Raw genomic sequence first — 20,555 nt, 5'->3', positions numbered from 1 at the left:
CTGAGTGTCAGGGTCCTCTTCTGAAAAGCAAGCAGGTTGGACTATTTGGTTTCAAGGTCCCTTCCACCTTTCAGCAACCAAGGAGATCACAGATCAATGTCTGCTAAATGGATAGAGTGGATAGTGTGTGTGAGTCTTGGAAAGTGACACCCTCTTTGAGCCTCAGTTCTCTCATTTGTAAAACGGAAATGACCACGGCACCTACGTCCCAGGGTCGTCATGAGGATCGAGTGCTGAAGCAAGTCTTAACGTGATGTATAATTCTAGTTACTATTAGAAAATATTCTGGTGGAGCTTTTAGCTTTCTGGGGCATTTTTATATCCATTTTCTAATTTAATCCTTACGACATCCCTGTGAGGTAGTCAGAGCAGGTTACCCTCATTTGCTGAGGGTAACTGAGGCCCACAGAGATTTGGCAAGCCAGTCAAAGAAACCAAGGCCTACTCAGGCATGATGCCACCTGCCCTCCCTTCCTTCCACTGCTTGTCAAGTCCATACTTCCAATGTTACTGCAAACGTCATGACAACCTGATGCCTGATGGTATCACAGATTACCCTGACCAAAATGCCCCTTCCTGGCTGCCACCCCTGTATATGTGTTCCCTTTCTTTATTAGACTATCAGCAACTTGAGGGCAGGGGCTGTATCACTTTGGCATTTGGATCCCAGCACCTGGAACAGAACTTGCAAAGAGAAGGTGCTTAATAAATGTTTTCTCTTTCATTCATCTACGTAAAAATGGCTACTCAGCAGCAGAAGTAGTACAAGAACCCAGGGCTACCAGCTCCCATTGGGGGGTCCCTTCATCACATCATGTTCCCTATGGCTCCTAGGAGAAAGAAGGCTCACCAGCAGAAGGATTTCTTAAGAGGGTCCTTGGAGTTGTGCTAAATTAATACGAATTCAGCCTCCAGGGAGGAAAATAGGTGTGACCATGGCTCCACAACATACATCTTAATTACTGTCTCCTTCCTTCCCTACAGTATGAGGCAAAAATGTTCTCAGGGCTCATCCCCAACAAGGATCATATAGAAGCCTGTGTGCCATGGGGAAGGGCTCAATATTTGAGGTTCACCGTTAGGTCTGAGGCACTTCTACACCAGGTGGTTTGGAAGCTAACCCTGGTAAATGGCAGCTGCAACGTGACCTAAGTGCCTGAACCCCTTCCAGATCCTCCTATCTACTCCCTTTTCTGAACAATAATGGGGCCAAAGCCTACTGAATTTTTCAAAGTCAGGATTTAGCCAAAGTATTCAGAGCAGAGAGAGGCTGAGTGGCCCAGTGGATAGAGCTGGCTTCTAAGCCAGGGAGACCTATCCCTGACAGTACTGGTCATTTGATTTGGGGGTGTTCTAGGCAATTCTCTAAGGATGTAAGTGGTGAGATGGTGCTGCCCTGCCCTGGGGGAGAGAGTTTTCTCAGGCAGGTTCTCTTACACCAATGTAATCACAGGTTCAGTCCCGCTCCCCTATTCAAAGTAGAGTCCAGCAATCTGCTGGCAATACTGGAAGGGAGATTTTGGCAATGAGCGGGACTTAGGGTGGATGGTTCCCCATCATCCCTCCTAACCCTAAGTGTCTGTGCATTTCTGATATCTTATAGCTTCTCATTCTCAGCATGAAGCTCTCCCTGGCCTGGCCACCCAGTCAAATCAAACCTAGTCTTCAGGTCTGGGTGCAAGTGTCTCCTTCTCCATGAAGCTGCCTGCAATGACCTCCCTCCTTTTACAGACTGCACTGTCATTTGGTCTTTCAGAAACAAACATCTAAATAACAGGCAAAGGCAGTAGATCTAATGTCCCTCCTTCCTTACTAGGTTGAGAGCTTCCCAGCATCACAGAATGACCTTTTGATTTCTGGGAACTCGGTTTCTCTCAGGGCAACTCAGGGTCACATTAGCCTTTGATGCCCCCCAATCATACTGCTGATTCATATAGAACCTGTGGTCCACTAAACCTTCAAATAATTTTTGGACAAACTATTGTCTAACCATGTCTCTCCATATCCCTTAACCTTTCTCAACCTCAGTTTCCCCATCTGTAAAATGAGGGAATTTGATTAGATGGCTTCTAAGGTCCCTTGTAACTCAGGATCAATGATCATTGGTCACTTAACCTCTCAGCCTCAGTTTTTCTTTTTGTAAAATGATAGGGAGGTGAACTAGATGGCCTCTCAGCTCCCTTCCAGCCCTGGAGCTGTCATTCTATGTCATTCTATGTCATTCTATGACCTGGATCAGTTTTCTCAAGCCCAAATTAAGGTCAAATCTTTCTGGGCACAAGGTTAATGTAGGAGAGAAAAAATTTTGCCCACTCTAATTCTTCAGCTCCACATTAGTAAGTTGACTGTCAGAAAAGTTAATCCATTCAAGGGAGGGAGTAAAAGATGGCCCCCAGAGGAGCAGGCCCTCCCCTTGGGTCACTGGCTAATGGGTACCCAGAATCCACCAGGGACCTTCCTCATCAAACAGTTCTGTGGTCCACTGACAGAGTCCAGGCAATGATGCAACCCCTTCCCTTCCCTGGATGGTGTTTCACCACTCCCCAAAGCAACCTTGGAAACAAGAGACCATCTGGCTTCGAGGACACTGAATCCTCCAGGGAACCTGGGACAAACTTCCAAACGTGGTCCATGGTGGTTTCAGTTTTCTTTGTTTATTTCCCCCTCCCCTTTTTTCTTTTAAACAAACAAAAACATTTCATATTACTGGACAAGCACTAAGCTGTTGAGAAAAAAACAACAAATTTAATAACTACCCACACTTTGGGTTTCTTCCCACCATATACAGAAGATAATTGTAACTGTTTGGGGGGGGGGGGGGAGGTGTGAAATGAACAGAACTTCCTGCTCTAAGTAATTTACTCCAGAAACCATGGGTGAAGGTGCTAGGCAAGGATAATCAAGGAGTCATAGGTCTCGAGTTGGAAGGTTCTTAGAGATGACCTAGTCCTACCCCATCATTTTATAGATGAGGAAACTGAGGCCTAAAGAGGTTTCCTAGATAGTAAGTGGAGGCCCTATAATTTGTACCCTGGTCTTCCAACTCCAAATCAAACTCTCTTATCACTGTAACACACAAACCCCAAGTTCTCTCTTGCTCCCTCTCGGTCTCTCTCTCCACTCCTCTTCTCCCCATCCCTCCCTCTCTGTTTCTCACTTCCCTCTCTTTCTTTTATTATCTCTCTTCTTCTTCTCCTCTTCTCTCTTTCTCTCCTCAAAGTTTAAGTTTAAAGTGAGAAAATCCTAACAATTTGCGATTGTTAACATCACCAGGAAAATGATTCCCTTCAAGAAAAGAGGACATACATTCCAGAGTCCCTGACCAGGTGTGCGATTCAGGCTTTACTGAAAACCTATTGTGTGACTGATTCACTGTTCTGTATTTCTGTATTTGAAGTTAATTCACAGAACACTTCAGATACAGTGGAACCCCCCCTCCCACCTAGAAATGTAGGAATCCTGCCAGGGAGCTCTGGAAAGAGGCACAGATCTCTGGGTTAAAGATAGGGCAGCCAGGACAGTCAGTGTCAAGCTTCAAACACCTACTGAATGTTCCTGGGTATCCAGGCCAGGGAGGATACAAAGAAAGATTTGTCTTTTGGACGGCTCGTAGTCAAGTTAGGGAGAAAGTCTAAAGACTTGGGTTTAAATCTTGTCAATAGCTGCTTGTGTGATTCTGGACAAAGCTCTTAACCTTTAGAATACAGGAAGGTTCTAAAATGTGGCACCCTGGGACAGAATGCAAAGGTCCAGATGTGCTGCAACCAGGGCAGAGTGCAACAGAACCATCAAATGATTGTTGCCTCTTTTTTCCTGGAAGCCACACCGCTTTTTTACACACTAAGATCACACTCTTTTCTTGAAGTTGTATCGACACTGTTTGCTACTTTGTTCAACTTGCAAGCTGCTCAAAGCCACAGACAATTCTTTATACAAACTGTGATCTAGTTATGTTTCCCCCATCTTGTACTCATGACATTTATTTTTTGAACCTATGTGTAAGACTTGACATTTACCCCTAATAAATAGCATCTTCTAAGATCTGGGAGAGGTTAGGATGTTTTTTAATTTGATCTTTGTGATTCATTAGATTAGCTCTCCCTCTGAGTTTTGCATGACAAGTATGCCATCCATTCCTTTATGCAAGTCTCTGATCAAAATGTTGACTAGTACAGATCCCAGGGGCACCACACTCAAGACCTTCTTCCAGTCTAACACCAAATTATTCAAGATGACTCTTTGGGACTGACTATTATTCACTTAGCTCCTAATCCATCTAACTATGAGCACAGTGAGGGCAGAACTGCCCGATTTTTATTTTGCTTTCTCTGCCAAAAAGATCCACAATCTACTTCTCTCCATCTTTCCAACAAGAAGAGCATGAGAGTTTTTATCAGATGATCTGGTCAAACCTAGGTAAATTATATATTCTTTTTTCCCCCTGATCTACCAATTTAGTAGGATAGAACCAGGGGTTAGAACTGTGATTTCACTGGGATGGAAACTCCCTCTACCAATGCAGGTCATCATTTTTCTCTATAACTTAAAAGTGTTAAGAGTTGCCTGGGGGCAATGAATGGAATGAATGCTAAAGTTATGTAACCAGTGTATATCCAAGTGGGGTTTGAATCTAGGTCCTCCTGGCTTTGAGGCCAGTTCTTTATTCACTATACCATACTGACTCTCAGTTTACCCCTTCCACTCCCCAAAAGATGACAGTCTTCTATGACCTATTTTTGATGAAGCCATGTTGGCTCTTTGCCATCACTGTTTCCCTTTCTATATGTTCAGCAGCCATCCCTTCAGTAATATGTGCTAAAATTTTGCCAGGAACCAAAGTCAAGCTTATTTTCCTATACTTTCCAGATTTCTCTTTTCTTTCCTTCTTTTCTCTCCCCCCCCATCTTTTTTTCTCTTTAATTGAAGCATCATTTGTCCCCCTTCAGTTCTACAATACACTTCTCCCTTTCTCCAGTTTTTCAGAGGCCACTGCCAATAGCATAAGTATTCTAGAATGCTATTCATCTCAACTAATAAACATGCATTCATTAAATACTATGCACCAGGCACTGGGAACATAGATACAGAAGTGAGCTAGTGCCTATCACATGCAAATAAGGAGATATATCAAGTTTACAGATAAATAAATACACTATAATCAATATACCTTATGATTGGAAGAGAGAGGGGAGGATAAAGATTAACAACTGGGAGAAATCAAAGAAACCCTCTTCAAAGAGACAGAATCTGAACTGAGCCTTAGAGGGAGCTGGGGCCAAGTCTCTTGTGTTCTTCCACAGCAGCTAGGAGACCTCATCCTCCTTATGATCTTAAGCATCAGTTCCATGAGCCACATCTGGTCTTGCCTTTCCAGATGCAAATTCATTCTTTTTGGCACAGAAAGCAAAATAAAAATCGGGCAGTTCTGCCCTCACTGTGCTCATTGTTACCACCATCTCATACAATTTCATTCAACATTTCATCTATCTACCTATCTATGGGTCACATTGTTTTTTCTAAGTAGAATGTGAGCTTGCCGTTCCTTTGTCTTGGCATATCCCTCATGCTCAGCAGCAGTATCTTGGGCACAGCATGTGGAACCACCTCAGGTACAGTCTGATAGAGAGGGGATACCCCACAAGGATTTTGGGGGTTCATTTGTTATTCTTGCTGCATTTGGCCCACATTCTCTTCCTTCCTGGCATCCCTCATGGACTTAGAAACAAAATTAAGCATTTTCCTGTGGTCTCCCACAATCATATTTTGATTTGTGCCCCCCTTCCCTGAATTCCAGAATGCTCCAGACCCCACTATTCATTTTGCCCAGAAGCAGATGCTTGTGTCTCTGGGATAGGCACCAATCTCTAAGAGCTGGTTTCTGGATCTTCCCTGTTCCTCCTATGTGCTTATTATCCCTGGGTTTTAACACCTGCAAAGCAAAACTAAACAGTCAATGGAACAGAATTCCTGGCTCTGAAGGCAGTCTTTGAGGCCTGGCAACATCACCTGGGGAGTTGCGGGGGAGAGAAGGGGGAAGGATTTGACACCTGGTCATCGTCCAAACCAACCATGAGGACCTGGGATGGCTCCAGACAGCCCACACAATGAACCACAGTGGCCGGATTACCTGGGGGCTTTTTTTTTTTAAAGCTGCCTTCATGTTGAGGTCACCTGCATCCCTGGGTAAGAAGCAGCAGACTAATAATACCCTCTCCAGAAAGTCCAGTTACAGGCATCTAGCTAGCCTGAGTTCAGCTGCTACAGGTTCCCTGGTAGGCTCATACCTTCCATCTAACTCAAAGTCTGCCTAATGGATGAACCCTGGGTATCAAGAACACTCCACTCAAGTACAGTTAGGTATCCTTAATGAAGGCGCTATCTCTAGCAGTTGAGGGCAATCAGGGAAGGTTTCATGTAAAAAGTGGCATTTGAGCTCGATCTTGAAAGAAACCAGGGATTCCAAGAGACAGATGAGAATTTCAGGCATGGGCATGGCCAGTGCAAAGGTATGGTGGTGGGAAATAGAAACAACTAGGACTAGTACCTTTACCACTGTACCACACAGCCCAATACAGCTGAGGAATTGGACAGCCAGGGAGCTATAGCCAGTTGCCAGGGAGATGAACTTGGCTGGAGTAGACGCAGGCAAGGATGCAATGAAGCACCAGAGTTTGGCCACTGGAAAAAGATTCACTCTCTTGGGGCAACTGGCCCAAAGTGAAGTCCAGCAGTGCCAAGCTTCTGCTCAGCCGCTGGATGGGGAGCCTTTCCTGATGCAATAGTACCTGTGGTTTGAATGACAGTTTGAGAGATGGCAGGAAGGGTCAACCCAGGCCATGCTCCTCTGAGGAAGGACTTGGGGAAGGAAATTAACTCATCACTAGCCACCCATCTGACACAGCACTAAAAACAAAAAACAAAACAAAAAACCAGCAAAGACCTCTCCTGAAGCTCCCTTTAGTCAGACACTTTTTCCAGGGTCTGTGTGGGGCTTGGAAAAGCCAGCCTGTCCCAGAAAGGGGTGTGTGTGTGTGTGTGTGTGTGTGTGTGTGTGTGTGTGTGTGTGTGTGAGAGAGAGAGAGAGAGAGAGAGAGAGAGAGAGAGAGAGAGAGAGAGAGAGAGAGAGAGAGAGAGAGAGAGAGAGAGAGAGAGAATGACCACCCTATCTGGGACACTGGAACATAGCTCGACAGCTATGGAGTGAGAGATTGGACTATCTCACCTGGCCAACTCTAAGACTGCAAGTCTCTGTTTAAGATCAGATTTGGACAGAGCAGCGAGCCTGAGGCAGAGCTGGGGAAGACTAGTTCAAATTCCTCCTCAAGATTCCTAGATGGGTAGCTCTGGGCAAGTCACTAAACTTCTCTAAGACTCAGCTTTCTTATTTGAAAAATGGGCATAACAGTAGCACCTACATCCCAAGGTGTTGTGAGGATCAAATAAGATAGCTGACATAAAGCCATAAAGTGCTATACAAATGTTAGCGATTTTCATAATAATGATGAAGATGGTGATGTTTATGAGGTCAGGGGATGTGTGTGTGTGTATGTGCATTGAGTAACAGTTTAGTAGATTTCCATGTCCAAGAAAAACAGAGGCCACTAGAGGGAGCCACTACAATTCAAGAGTTCCTGACAGAAGCAAATTCATTAGAAAGGCGCTTTCATTGTAGACCCCACTGACCAAACTTTACTCTATCTTTTCCTCCTAGCAAATTTTATTTCCAAGTCTCTGACATGTGCAAACCTGAGAAATGGAGTCAATGCTGACTAGACATTAAAATCCAGGGAAGAACCAGGAAAACAACAGACAGGATAGCCGACTGCAAATGCAAGGAACAGAAAATAATTTTAAATGTACCCCTATGTAATTCATGATCACGTTTGGCCCTGAAGAAATGCCCAGAGGATGAGAGACCTGAAAAAAAATCTCGTTGTTGTTGTAGTCCTTCAGTTGTTTCAGTCATGTTCGATTCTCTATGTGACCCCATTTGAAGTTTTCTTGGTCCAACCTCTCTCGCAATCCAACTTCCTCATTTTACAGATGAGGAAACTGAGGCACTGAGAGATGAATCAACTTGCCTAAGGCCACACAGGGAGTAAACACAAGATGCAGGATTTGAATCCCAAGTCCACTGACTCCAAAGCTAAAGCGCTTTCTGCTGTATCCTAGAGGGCTGCCCAAGTCTATATTATGGGTCTATATTATGTCCACATTTTCTAACCACTGAGATTCAGCCCCACTCCAGAGATAGGAGAATGTACCTCTTTCCCTTCTTTGCAGCACTGAGGGACTATAGGTGTGGAATGCTATATACTCTTTGGATTTGGTTGATGTGTTTGGTTAGTTTTGTTGAACTGGGACCCCGCCAAAAAAACCCAAACAAAAAAACCTTTTTGATGTTAGAGATAGTGGGAAGGAGGAGTGAGGGGAAGGATATAGAGAAGATTTAAATCATCTGGAGATGATTTAAAAACAAGAGAGATCAAAAAGAGTATAAAAATAGACCAACTCCCCCCCTCCACACACACACTCTGTTGTCTCCCTACACAGCCCAGCCAACTGAACCATTCAAGCTAGGTGATCTCCCTACACCCACAGCCAGCCAGAAAATGCTCGATCAGTGTCTGTTTTGTAGCGGTAACATCCTGGAATCCGGGTCAAGTTAGGTCTTGCACCCTGGGCAAGATCACGGCCATGATTCTGCTTTTCTTGTCCTCCCACTCAGCCAGGGTGATTAACACAGGTACCACAGTGGGGAGTTGTGGAAGGTACCCAAGAAATTTGGCAGAAAGACACGTAATAGAGGGATCTCAGGAGGTGAAATCTAATTATTCCATCCTTTCCCCTTGGGCTGGAATGCTTTAAGCACCATCAGCATGGGAAAGAGGGATTTTAAAAATAAAATTAATAAGGGTTGTGTCCAGGACCACCCAATCTGAGAATTGGATTCTAATGCCAGCCATGCCACTAACCAACTATATGACTGTGCATCAGTCCCCTCCCCGCCTCCGGTCTTTAATCTCTTCACCCACAATATGAGAGGATTAGACTCTATGATCTCTAAAGTACCTTTCTGCTCTAAAAATCAGGTGATCTCCCTTCTAATAAATGGAATGAAGGTATTATGGGGAAGGGATGAGGAGGGAGAAATCATTCTTCTCTTGTTGCCAGGGATAAGGTAATAATAAGCTTGTAATTTTAAAAAGTTGAAAAAATAATCATATAGAATCATGGGATCATAGATCTGCAGTTGGATAGGATCTCATAAATCATCTAGCTCAATTTTTGGCCAACAATTTGACCAAGAGGTAAACTGAGACCCAGAAAAATGAAAAGATCTGCCCAAGTTCATCAAGATAATAAGTCTCCAAAGTAGGATTTGAACTCAGCCCCATGATTGCAAATGCTTTTTACCAGGCTGCCTGCCACTCTTCCAAGTAATTCAGTAGGAGGATTCCTACTTGCCCAAGGTCACACAGGGAGTAAACACAAGATGCAGGATTTGAATCCCAAGTCCTCCCAATGAGGTTTTCTGGCACAAATTACAAATCGATGGATGACAATGTAGAAAAACAAAAGAAAGCAAAGTTCAATGCAATACTTCATTTTCTCTGCGGAGGCTGTCACTCAGTGACTGGCTCCACTGGGGATGTTGGAATCTCTTTAAAAGAAGTCTAATGACTTAGGTAAACTGAGGCATGGTGAAGTTAGGAGAGCCAGAAGTGTTAGAACAATGGGAATGAATGGCATGAACAACACAATCCATAAAACTGACCACTGCATAATCAGAAGGATCAAATTTGCTCCTCCTCCTTTCCTCCTCTCCCCCCCCTCTTCCCCCCCCCCCCCGACAAAGAAGAGAAAATGCCCCTCCTTTCTTTCTTTGCAGAGACGGAACACTGAGTGTGAAACATGACATATGCTGTTAGACCTGTTTGATACAATAGCTAGTTTTAAATTGCTTCTCCTTTTTCTTTTTTTACTCTTTGGCTATAAGGGAAGGCTCTGGGGGAGGAGAAAGCAAAGTAATACATGTGGAAATGGATGTGGTATAAAAATAAGAATTTTAAAACAAAGGAAAAAAATCTCCTTTGGCCTCAGTTTCTACATTTGTAAAATGAGGCGGGTGGTTCCTCATCTACCCTCCCAGAGGAATTCACTCAAAAACTAAAGTCAAGTGCAAGTCATGTCATCATTTCTCTGATGGCATGGTCTTCTTTGGCAATGAAGGATGAAGACACACATCATATTGGGAAATGTAGGTGAAATAAAAACAAAATATAACAATACAGTTTTGATTTTTAAAAATTAAGGGATTGGATTAGATGGTCTCTTCTAGCCCTAGCTTATATGATCCTATGAAAAAGAAAAAAAATAAACCTAATTAGAACCAACGGATAAATGGAGGCATTGCAGGTAATAGTGTTTCAGAATAAAAAAGCTAGGTTGGGATGAGCTCAAAACCTAGATCTAAACATGATTTATTTCTACACTTACTGTTAGATAGCTTTTAGTGGGCCCTGCTTGGACAGGGATTGCCCCATACAATTGGAAAAGTCCTCTTGGGATAACTCTACTGACTTCTTATGCAGTGTCGTGCCTTCTAGAAATAAAGTGAGCTTTGTACCCTGGGAAAAATTCCCCTGAAAGATTCCCAAATAAGCATCTTCCCATGAAAAATGTACCTTTGTCTCATGCTCATAAAATGCCTTCATCCTTCAGGCTCTGATCATCAGTAAAGCCCCTAGTGTGGCTTTAATGACATAGTGTCCCTAATCCCTATACAGGCTCAGCTGTCCTGTGAGACAAATGGGTGTTATAGCCCTCAAGAATCCAGCAGCGATTTTTGCAGACTTTGATCTGCTATAGTAGGACATATTTTCCTCATGATTTCTGACTCTTCAGGAGACTAGGATAAGTTCTACCCTTCAAATCCCGTATGGCTTTAAACCTTTTCCCACACCCAAGCTACTGACTCATCTAAAAATGAATCTGCTGGCCAACTATAATCCACCCAGATACTTAATAAGCAAAGCAGAATTTATAACAACAGCCCACAATTTAATTAGTCTTCAGGATTTTGAAGTACTTTCCAAACAACAGCCCCATGAGATACGTAGCCCAAACATTATTTTCCACATTTTATAGGCAGAGAAAAAGAGGAGGTTAAGTGACTTGTCCAGGGTCACACTGCTAGTATCATAGCCCGGAATTCAACAGAAGCCTTTTGGCCCCCAATTCTGCTTTCTTTCCACCATACCAAATAAGCGTCAAGGATGAGAATACAGTTTTGGGGGGAGGTGGACAGGTGGGTGGGACTGACTAATTTTTTGTTTTTTTATCCCCAGCACACTGATAACAAGTTTAAATGAGTAACTGAATTATCACCTCCCACCCTGTACACTCAAATGATTGTTGTCCTTCAACGAAGTCCTCCCTAGGCAGATGACACATTGATTTCAATGATCAATGATGCTGCTGTGGCTCAAATGATGGAGAGGGCTCCTCTTTGGGAGTTGCCGTAAGTACACCATTTCTCAAGGGCACTACTCTGAGCACAGATTCATTCATTCAACTGGTCTTTAAAGTCACAGTCTGTGGGACCACCAGGTGATTTCTCCTACCAAAATGACTCTTTACTCTGAAAGTATTAAATAGTACTCATCATTTACGTTGTGCTTTAAAGCTCACGATTTCAACTAGTCATGATCACATTGGAATAGCACAATGACCCTGAGAGGCAAATACTAGAGAGTATCTCAATCTTAGAGATGGGGAAACTGAGGCTTAGAGAGGTCAAATGACCTCTCTATAGCCACACAGCAGTTAGAGAGGGAATGCAATACAACTCTTCCTATGCCTTTCTCCACACTCCAAAAATTAACTTATATTTTTGTATTCATCTCATATATGCTTAATCAACATTTGATAAGCACCTACTATAAGCCAAGTGCTATGCTAAGTGGACACTGGATCCTCACAACAGCCTCTGGAGGGTGGTGGTATTATTATTCCCAGTTTACAGATGAAGAAACCAAGGCAGAAAAAGGTTAAAGGACTTGAGCAGGATCACACAGCTATTAAATGTCTGAAGTCATATTTGAACCCAGGACTTTCTGACTCCAAATCCAGGGCTCTATCTTGTATTATACGTATACAGATCAATAAAATATAAGGTCCCTAAGGGCAGGGACTCTTTCATTTTTGTCCTTATATTTCCAGAACCCAAAACAGTACCTGGCATACAGTGGGTCCTTGATAAATGTTTGTTGAATGACTGATTGATTTCTAACTTCATGTCCAGTCCTCCAGCTACTACTCTGTGCTGTATTTCAAGATCCTGCCTCAAATCGCTTGTCTGAAAAAGCAGTAACTGTTCACAGTTAAGAGAATCCTTCTTCCAAGCAGGCATAATTAGAGGTAAGAATACTATTTCAAAATCCCACAACTCCCAGCCCCCCATAAGTTTTACTCAACTAGCTCAACTCATGTCGCAAGATTCTCTACTAGTGTTTTACCTCAGACTTCCCCAAACCAGTGACCCAAAATGCTTGCTAGCTGTCTCATTCTCCTCCTTCTCCTCCTCCTCTTCTCTTTCTTTTTCTTCTTCTCTGTCTCATTCTTAATGAAGATGTCTTTCCTTCTTCCCACTTCCCATCTACCCCTCTGGTTTATAAGGAAAGGCAGTGGTAGATTGTGTCCCAAATTGTGTCTAGGATTTTGACTGAGGTCCTATACCTAGATCAGAGATCTAGGAAGGGACCTCAGGTAAGCTGGTCAAGCCCCCTCATTATCTCAATGAGGAAAGAGAAGCTAAACAAGGGAAGTGATTTATCCAAGATCACAAAGGTAGTTAACTATCAGAGGTGGGATTTGAACCCAGGTTCTCTGACTTCAGAACTAGAGCTCTTTCCACTGATGCCAACTCTTTGTGAAATACTCAAGTATAAGAAAAGAAGAAAATATAGTCTTGATATGATGGAGAGGAGGAGATTGGTCTTGAATTTAGGAAGCCCTGGGTTCAAATTCCACCTCAGATGATTACTAGCTCTATGAGCCTAGACAATGGTCTATTGACCTTTCTCTGCTTCGGTTATCTCATTTAAAGGGGGGGGGGGGTTGGAGTTGATGGTGTCTAAACTTCCTTTCCACTTTAAATCTTTGGTTTTATGACCCTACTTTGATGGGAAGGAATTTAATCTAGGTGGGGAAACAAGAAATATGTGAAAAAATGTGTGTATATATGCATATAAATAGCAGTCCATAAAAAAGTATCATCAAGTAACAATATAAAAATATCACAAGGTAGTTCAGACTTAGATGCTATGGGACAGATAAACATTTGGTGTTTTGAGTTTCATAAAGGGTAAGATCATGCAGTGGGAGCAGTCTGGGGCGACCTCATAAGAGAGGCTGGTCTCAAAGTCTGCCACCTGACCTTACCTCCACCCAATTTACTTCAGCTTTTAAATAGACCCAGGCTAAATTCCCCTCCAGATTCTGGAGCCAAGTAGAGGACAGACAGCTCATCCCTGAGCTATTCCAACCAGCTTTCCTTATTAAGCAGAAATGCCTGATGGGCAGACATTTGCCACAGAGAAGACAGAGCCTGTCCGTGCTCAAAATCAGATGGAGATGGAGTCCTATCATAGGGCTTACTGGGTTTAAAATGTGAAATCACATACACATGTCTTGGCTGAGATCTCCTTAAGCGATTCTCCACCCCTTGGTGTCTCAAGCAGAGTAGGAGCCAAAGAAAAGCCTGGATATTCCAGCTTGGAACCTATCATTAAAAGGTTTCAGACTATAAAGTATCACAGTGAAACTGAGTCCTTACTGGCCAGAAGCTTCCCATTTTTTTTTAAAGCTTCTCTCCCATAATCTCACTGCTCTCAGCAGAAGGAGGTATCTGGCAGGAGTTCTGCACACCCAATGAATAAATGAGTTCAAAGGTCAATCACCCACTTAAGAACAGACCTTCTCTTTTTTCAGTCAGAAAAAAAAAGAAAAAAAAACAACAAACAAACCAGGAATATCCTTTAAAAGCACAACACCCCAGCAACTGCATCTCCTTAAAAGCAGAGAGTGTTACATTTTTGTTTTTATAAGTTTCTCACTTTGGCACATAGTAGGTACTTCATAAAGATTTAGTGATGCTTTCATTAGGAAGATTGCTTTAATATGGGTTTTCAGTCTCATTCCATACTTGGAGGGTGACCCAACAGCTTCCATAGGAATCCAGTTTCCCCTGGTCCTTTGCTGGCCCCTATACCTGAAACTGCAAGCCAGGCCCCCAACTGGCAAAGGTCAATGAGTGGTCCAACTCCACCTTCCTGTCAGTATCCCTGGGATGGATCCAAGAGAGGAAGAAGGCTTGCAGGGGGCCTGCTACAGCCTGTCCCACTCCAGAAGATCCTAGATGTAGAATTGAAAGCGGCCTCAGCTCACCCTCTCATTTTAGAGAGGAGGAACAGGAGGCTTGAGATAGGGTTGGATTAAAGGTTCACTTCTGACTTGGAATTCCTATGATTCTTTGTCACTCTAAGGCTATTTTTACAGACTCAAAAGACCGTCAGAGATAGAACTTCAAAGGCCATCCAGTTGATTTTACTGAGGAGGAAACCCAGGCCCAGGTAAGCTAAGTCTTAAGTGTGTTTCTACCACACAGGTGGTAATCCTGTAATAGTCTAACACCTCCTCCTGAATCCCCTTCCCCCAACCAAGGACAGACACCTGCACCAACACCCTTTGGAGAAACCTGGTTTTAGCAAGTCCTTTGCAAACATAGACATCTTGCTTTCAACAGGTATCATTCTCCCATCAACCCCAACGGTCTCCTGGGAAGGCCAGCACCTCTCTCTCTTGTCCCCAGGTTAGGGATTCACCTTCTGCTTGAGCAGGAGAGGGCAGGGAGTGCTGCCAGATGCCTGTGGATGACTGAGGGACGGTTCCTTATAAAGAAGTGACAGTTGCTGAGAGAAATCCAAAGGGCTTCTCCGGCTGCAGTTAGCCAAGGCTGCTCCCTGGGGGTGGGTGGCTCTGCCTGACTCTTCGTCAGCGGCCTCCAGCCATCTCTTTCTCTCTCCCAGAATGTAGGAACTGGGCAGATGGCTCTCAGCTGTGAGCCATGAGGTTAGGAGAAAGACTTCCCTGGGACAAGCACCCCCCTGGCTGCCCACAGCATGGGAAGGGGCACTCCTTTCTGCTCTCTGATCCACAATAAAAACTCATCTGCAAACACAGAACAGAATTTCACCAAGTCTCTTTTTGCCGTTTAAAATCTCTAGCTTGGTGAAAAAACAAACAAACAAACAAAAAACAAACTGAAACGCAACAAAAACAACAAAAAAATGGAAATCCTTTATCCATCCCCGGCACCCCTCCCCGCCCCCAATCATCTCTATCTCTTGGGACAGAAGCCAGACACCTCCTCCAATGGGGGTCTACTTCCTCACTGAATCTCCATCACTAAACACGCTGTTTCCATCCCAAATCCAAGGCAGGAGAAAGCCCTTCTAGCGGTAACCTTGCCTCCCTCTCGCCCCCTACTCTCTTCTCCAGGATCCCTTTTCTCCGCGTTGTTGCTGCCCGCCTCCAAGAGCCCCATCCCCTGGGCGGCCTGAGAGCCAACTTGTCCAGGAACTGGCCCTGGCCCGGGGTGGCGGCGACTGCTGCAGCTCCGAGAGGATCTGGCCCGTCTGTTCACCGGGAGAAGCCTGGGAGAGGCCAGTCCCAGGGTCACTCGGGCTGGGGGAGGCCCAGGGACCACAATCCCCGGTGACCGACCACTCACTTGTTCGGTCTCTCTGTCTCCAAGACAAATGGCTTTTCTGCCGCTCCCATGCACTTTTCTTCCCCCCCTTTAACCCTGAGCTTGTACGGGTGGGAGCTAAGATGAGCCGGGAGAACTTTCCGAAGCGGCCGCAGTGGAGGAGGCTGGGGATGGGTGGTGGGGGTGGTGGGGGTGGTGGTGGTGGTGGTGGTGGTGGTGGTGGTGGTGGTGGTGGTGGTGGCGATGGCTGGAAAAGCCGGTCCGTCCCCTGCCCACCTGCCCCGAGGCTCCGATCGCAGGCGTGCCCCAGGGCTCTCCCCCCTCCCCCAGAGCTGCAGCGGGCCGCCTCCGCGAGTGCTGCCCCTGGGAACTCAGTCCCATTCCCCGTGCCCCCGTCCCCCCTCACCCCATGCCCCTTGGCCGGTCGCCTTGGCCGGGGTGGGGGTGGGGGCAGCTGGCGCCCTCCCGCAATGAATGGCCCCACTCACCGGAGATCTCCGCCTGGGGCACGCCGCTCAGGCTGAAGCCTTTGGCCCCGTAGACCTGGCGGACCTCGGCACAGCTCCGGCTCTTGCTGCCCCCCGGCTCCCCGCGGGCCGAGGCGGCGGCGGCCACCCAGAGGAGCCAGCAGCCCCGCACGAGGAGATCCATGGCCGGCCGGCCGGCCGCCGCCCTCCCGTCCGTCCGCCGGTACGCCTGTCCCTCGCTGCGCCCCGCCGCCGTCCGGCGGGCGAAGGGCAGAGCCAAGGTCCCGGGGCGCCGGGCTCACTGCCTGGAGGAGGTGGCCGGGGCGGGGAGGGCGGCGGGGCAGCAGGAGAGGAGGAGGAGGATGACAACAAAAGCCCGGGGCGAGTTCCCCGGGCGCAGCTCGAGTCAGGCACGGTCCGCGGCGGCGGCGGCGGCGGCGGGAGCAGCTTCAGCAGCGGCAGCCGCCAAGCGCTCGCGCTCCGTCCCACCTTCGGCCCCACCCCCGGCCCGGCCCACCCGGCGGAGGGGAGAGGAGGAATGGGGGGGTGAGAGGCGGGGGCGAGGCCGGCGCGCGGGGGCGGGGCGGGGCGGGCCCAGGCCGGGCGGGGCCTCGGATGGGCCGGACTGGGGATGCGGGGAGCCCCACGCTCCCTCCCGCCGGCCACTCGGTGTCCGCCTCCGTCCGCGGCGCTCTTTTCCTCTCTCCCTCCCAGAGAGGCGACCTCGGGCTGGCGAGGATGCTGCCGGGGATTGGGGGGGGGGGGGGGGGGGAGAGAGGGCGGGATCTCGGGGGGTGCCCAGTGCAGGGCGCACACGCGCCCGATGGATGGAGAGCTGGAGAAAGGGATGGAGAGTAGTCACGAAGGGAAGCGCGGGACTGTCTGACTCTGGGGCGGATATCAGGATCCTGAGGAGGGGGTGGCGGCCAGAACCTGGGACTGCACCCTCGTGGGGCTGGCCGTGGGGGTGGGGGACACCGAGCCGAGCGAATCCGACCCGGGGAGGGGGCAGTGCCTGCTCCCTCCTGCCCGGAGCTTGGCGCTCTCCTTCTGGGCTCAGGGCGGCGGCACTACCTGCAAAAAGGGGGCGGGGGTGAGGGGGGTGAGGGAAAGAGCGGGGTTGGGGGGGCCGAAGGAGGGGAGATTTTTTTTTTCTGAAGCTGAGGCAGGGCTTCCCCCGCCGGACGTGGCGTCATACCACCCAGGCTACCAATCAGAGGCTTCCCCCACCCCCAGCCCAAGTCAGCAGCAACACCACCCGGCGCCCCCACGTCCCCCTTCCCTCCTAGGTCGGCTCTCCAGTTAAGAGCTGACATTGATCTTTCCTTACGCCCGGGCTCCTCCATCCACGTGCCCTCCTTCACTTCTCCTCTGTCCACATCCCTTTCCTCTAGTCTTCTATCCACCACTCTGTGTCTACACACCTCCACCCACTTCTTTCCTCCTCAGGCAAACCACCCTCTTCTCAGCATGCTCTCCCCCTCTGCCTCGGTTTACGCCCTGTGCCTTCTGACCTAGGTGCATGCATCTTCCTGTCTCTATACATACTCTCTTCTCTGTTCAGCAGCCCTTTCATCTTTCTCTCCATCCCTGCTTTCGGTCCTTCACGTACGCCTCTCCCCTTTTCCATTCTACAATTGCCACACACTCTCCTTTCTTCTGCTCTCTCCTGCCTACGGATCCACACCCTTCTCCTCCTTGGTCCACACACCCTTATTTCTGCTCCTTATTCCTTCCTCCCGTCTTCCATACTCCCTTCGCTTTCTTCCTTCAACACTCTCTTATTTCCTTCCGTTCCAATACTCCTGCCCTCTTGCACCCAGACATCCTTCCTCCTTTAATTCTGTTGTCCCTTCCCCCCATCCCTATCAGAATTCAAGTGTGACTGACTATCCCTGCCCCCCACTCCCGCCGCCCCTGTTCCTCTTCTGGGCTTTCATCATGAAAAGGGAAAGGGGCAGGCTTTCGACCTCCGCCACCCCCTATCCCTGCTCCACTATCCCCCAGGGGAGAAGAAGAACCTCAACAAATAACCAGGATATAGGAGAAACACTGGACCCGTGATTTCATTAGTGTAGGGACCTCCGGGATGAGGATTCTCCTTCTGTCATCAATTCAGATCGGAAAACGTTCTGCAAGTTACTTTCTTTGGATAGTTGTCTCTTCCCCCATCCCCTAGGCACCCTTGTGCTTTAGCACACCCCTGGAGAATCTGATCTCTGGCCTCTGATGTCACTCCTGAATACCTTCCCTTACCCAACAAATCCCGAAAAGGAGGCGTGCTTCTTTGGAACATCTTAGGACCCGTTACTCCCTGCTGTGTTACCTACAATGAAGTGTGATCTCCTCGGAAGGTGGTAAACTTGGCTTTAAAATACCTGAGATAGAATCCCAGTGCTGTCACTGTGTGACCCTGGACAGATTTCTTAACTACTCTGGGCCTCGTTTTCCTCCTCTGTAAAAGAATTTCGACTAGATGATGTCAGAGGTCCCATCCAATTCTCGATCTAGGATCCTATAAGCCTCACTACTTCCCGGACGCAGTGATTCTGCTTACTTGTTGGTCTATGGATCTTGCGCTACTGTTCCTCTATTTACATGTCTTTAGGGGAAAGGGATCGGAGTCACTACCTGCTCCTTGACTAAGTCAAAAGGGGAATGCTGTAAAGGATGTTGGGGAGAAACCTAAGAGAAGGAAGACTTTGAGACCTCCCTCCCACTCCTCCTCCCTGTCCTGCCCAGTCTGAAAGTGCAGAAAAGGGCCTGATCCCACTACTGACTGGCAGGTGATCTTTGACTTACCTTTTTTGACCTGGGCAGGTCACCGTCCTAAGGTGCCTTGCATCCCTCTGAAGATGTCTCAGAAATTGACATTCAGCATAAGGGCTATTGTAGGTGATATGGCATAGTTGACAAAATACTGTCCTAAAGTTAGGAAGATGAGTTCAAATCCAGCCTCATATACTTACTAGCTATGGCAAGCTGTTTAACCTGTTTGCCCCACCTGAAAAATGGATTCATTCCAAAATACCTGGAAAGAGAATGTCCAGCCTTCACTTGACCACTTCTAAAGAGGGGAAATCCCTCTACCTCTGGAGACAGATAATTCTACTTTTGGAGATTTCTGTAAGAAATATTTTTCTGACATCAACCTAAACTTATATCTTTGCAACATTAACTCCAAGTTCTTCCTTCTGGGAACTATATGGAAAAGGTAGAAGACAGGGAAGAAATAAAGAAACCTGAGGTTTTGAGCCTGTATAATTGAGAGGATTGATAGGACCAAAGCCTGGGCTTGTAAATTGATGCTTAATCTCTCTGTGCTTCGATTTCCTTGGCAGGGGAATGAGTGGGTTCGACTCGATGGCCCCTGGCACCCCTACCTATTCTAGATCTATGACCCTAGTATGCTTCTCCATTTTATTTTCATTCAGAGACGATGATCCCCAGCTTAGGATATTTAGAATTTAATGCAATTCAAGAAATAGCCGTTTTATACCTCTTTTAGGTGACAGCCCTTCACATATTGAAGACAGATATTACTCCATCTTTTGCATCACTTGACTGAATCTTCATTTCTTCCGGCTAAACACTAACTGTTCTTTTTTCCATTCCACATATGGCATCATCTTTGGGTCTTTTACCGTTCTGGTTGGCCAATTTATCAGTGCCCTTCCTAAATTGTGGTGCCCAGGATAATATCCCAGATCTCATCTGACCAGGTCAGAGTGGCAAAGGGAAAGGAATACATATTTATTAAGCATCTACTATGTGCCAAGCACTTAACAAATGTTATCTTGTTCAATCCTGACCACAACCCTGGGAGGGTGGTGCTATTATAATCATCCCTGTTTTGTTTGAACATATCTTCCATATTGTGCTGTCTTATTGGTTTTTTGACCCCAGTGTAAGACTTTGTGTTTTTCAAAATTACAAAAGTGTAAGATGACATTTTACACAGACATTTGTCCTGTGGTACTTCTCCCACTTCCAATTTTTTTTCAAGAATCTTGATGTAAGTACCTTTATAAGTTCTTTCACTACCTTGGTATACAGTTTTATTTAGAAATCTCATTCTTTTTGTATCCCCAGTGCTTAGCACAGTATCTGGCACATAGTAGGTGCTTAATAAATGTTCATTGAGCCACTCATTCAAAGGAACTTGGCATTTTCTTACTCTAGCTTTGTTTATCTTGGGTCTCAATTCCATGTTCATCAAATAGAAAGTAAGCTTCTTGAGGGCAGGGATTGTTTCATTTTTATCTTTGTATCCCCAGTGCCCATCCCAGCATAGTGCCCCAGCATACAGTGCA

General features: G+C 46.5%; 1 protein-coding gene across 1 annotated transcript in view; it reads right to left on the bottom strand.

The window, feature by feature from the left end:
- GPC1 (glypican 1) overlaps nt 1-16,733 on the bottom strand; it is a 154,091-nt gene extending 137,358 nt beyond the window's left edge. The window contains exon 1 of the mRNA XM_072640332.1: nt 16,264-16,733. Within this exon, the coding sequence (XP_072496433.1) occupies nt 16,264-16,426 (163 nt within the window). The 5' untranslated portion in view covers nt 16,427-16,733. The remainder of the gene's footprint in view (nt 1-16,263) is intronic.
- Between the last annotated feature and the right edge of the window lie 3,822 nt (nt 16,734-20,555).

The sequence above is a fragment of the Notamacropus eugenii genome, chromosome 2 (genome assembly GCF_028372415.1).
Source record: "Notamacropus eugenii isolate mMacEug1 chromosome 2, mMacEug1.pri_v2, whole genome shotgun sequence".
NCBI classification, from domain to species: Eukaryota; Metazoa; Chordata; class Mammalia; order Diprotodontia; family Macropodidae; genus Notamacropus; species Notamacropus eugenii.
The sequence above is the reverse complement of the archived record's forward strand: the minus strand, read 5'-3'. Positions and strand labels throughout refer to the sequence as shown.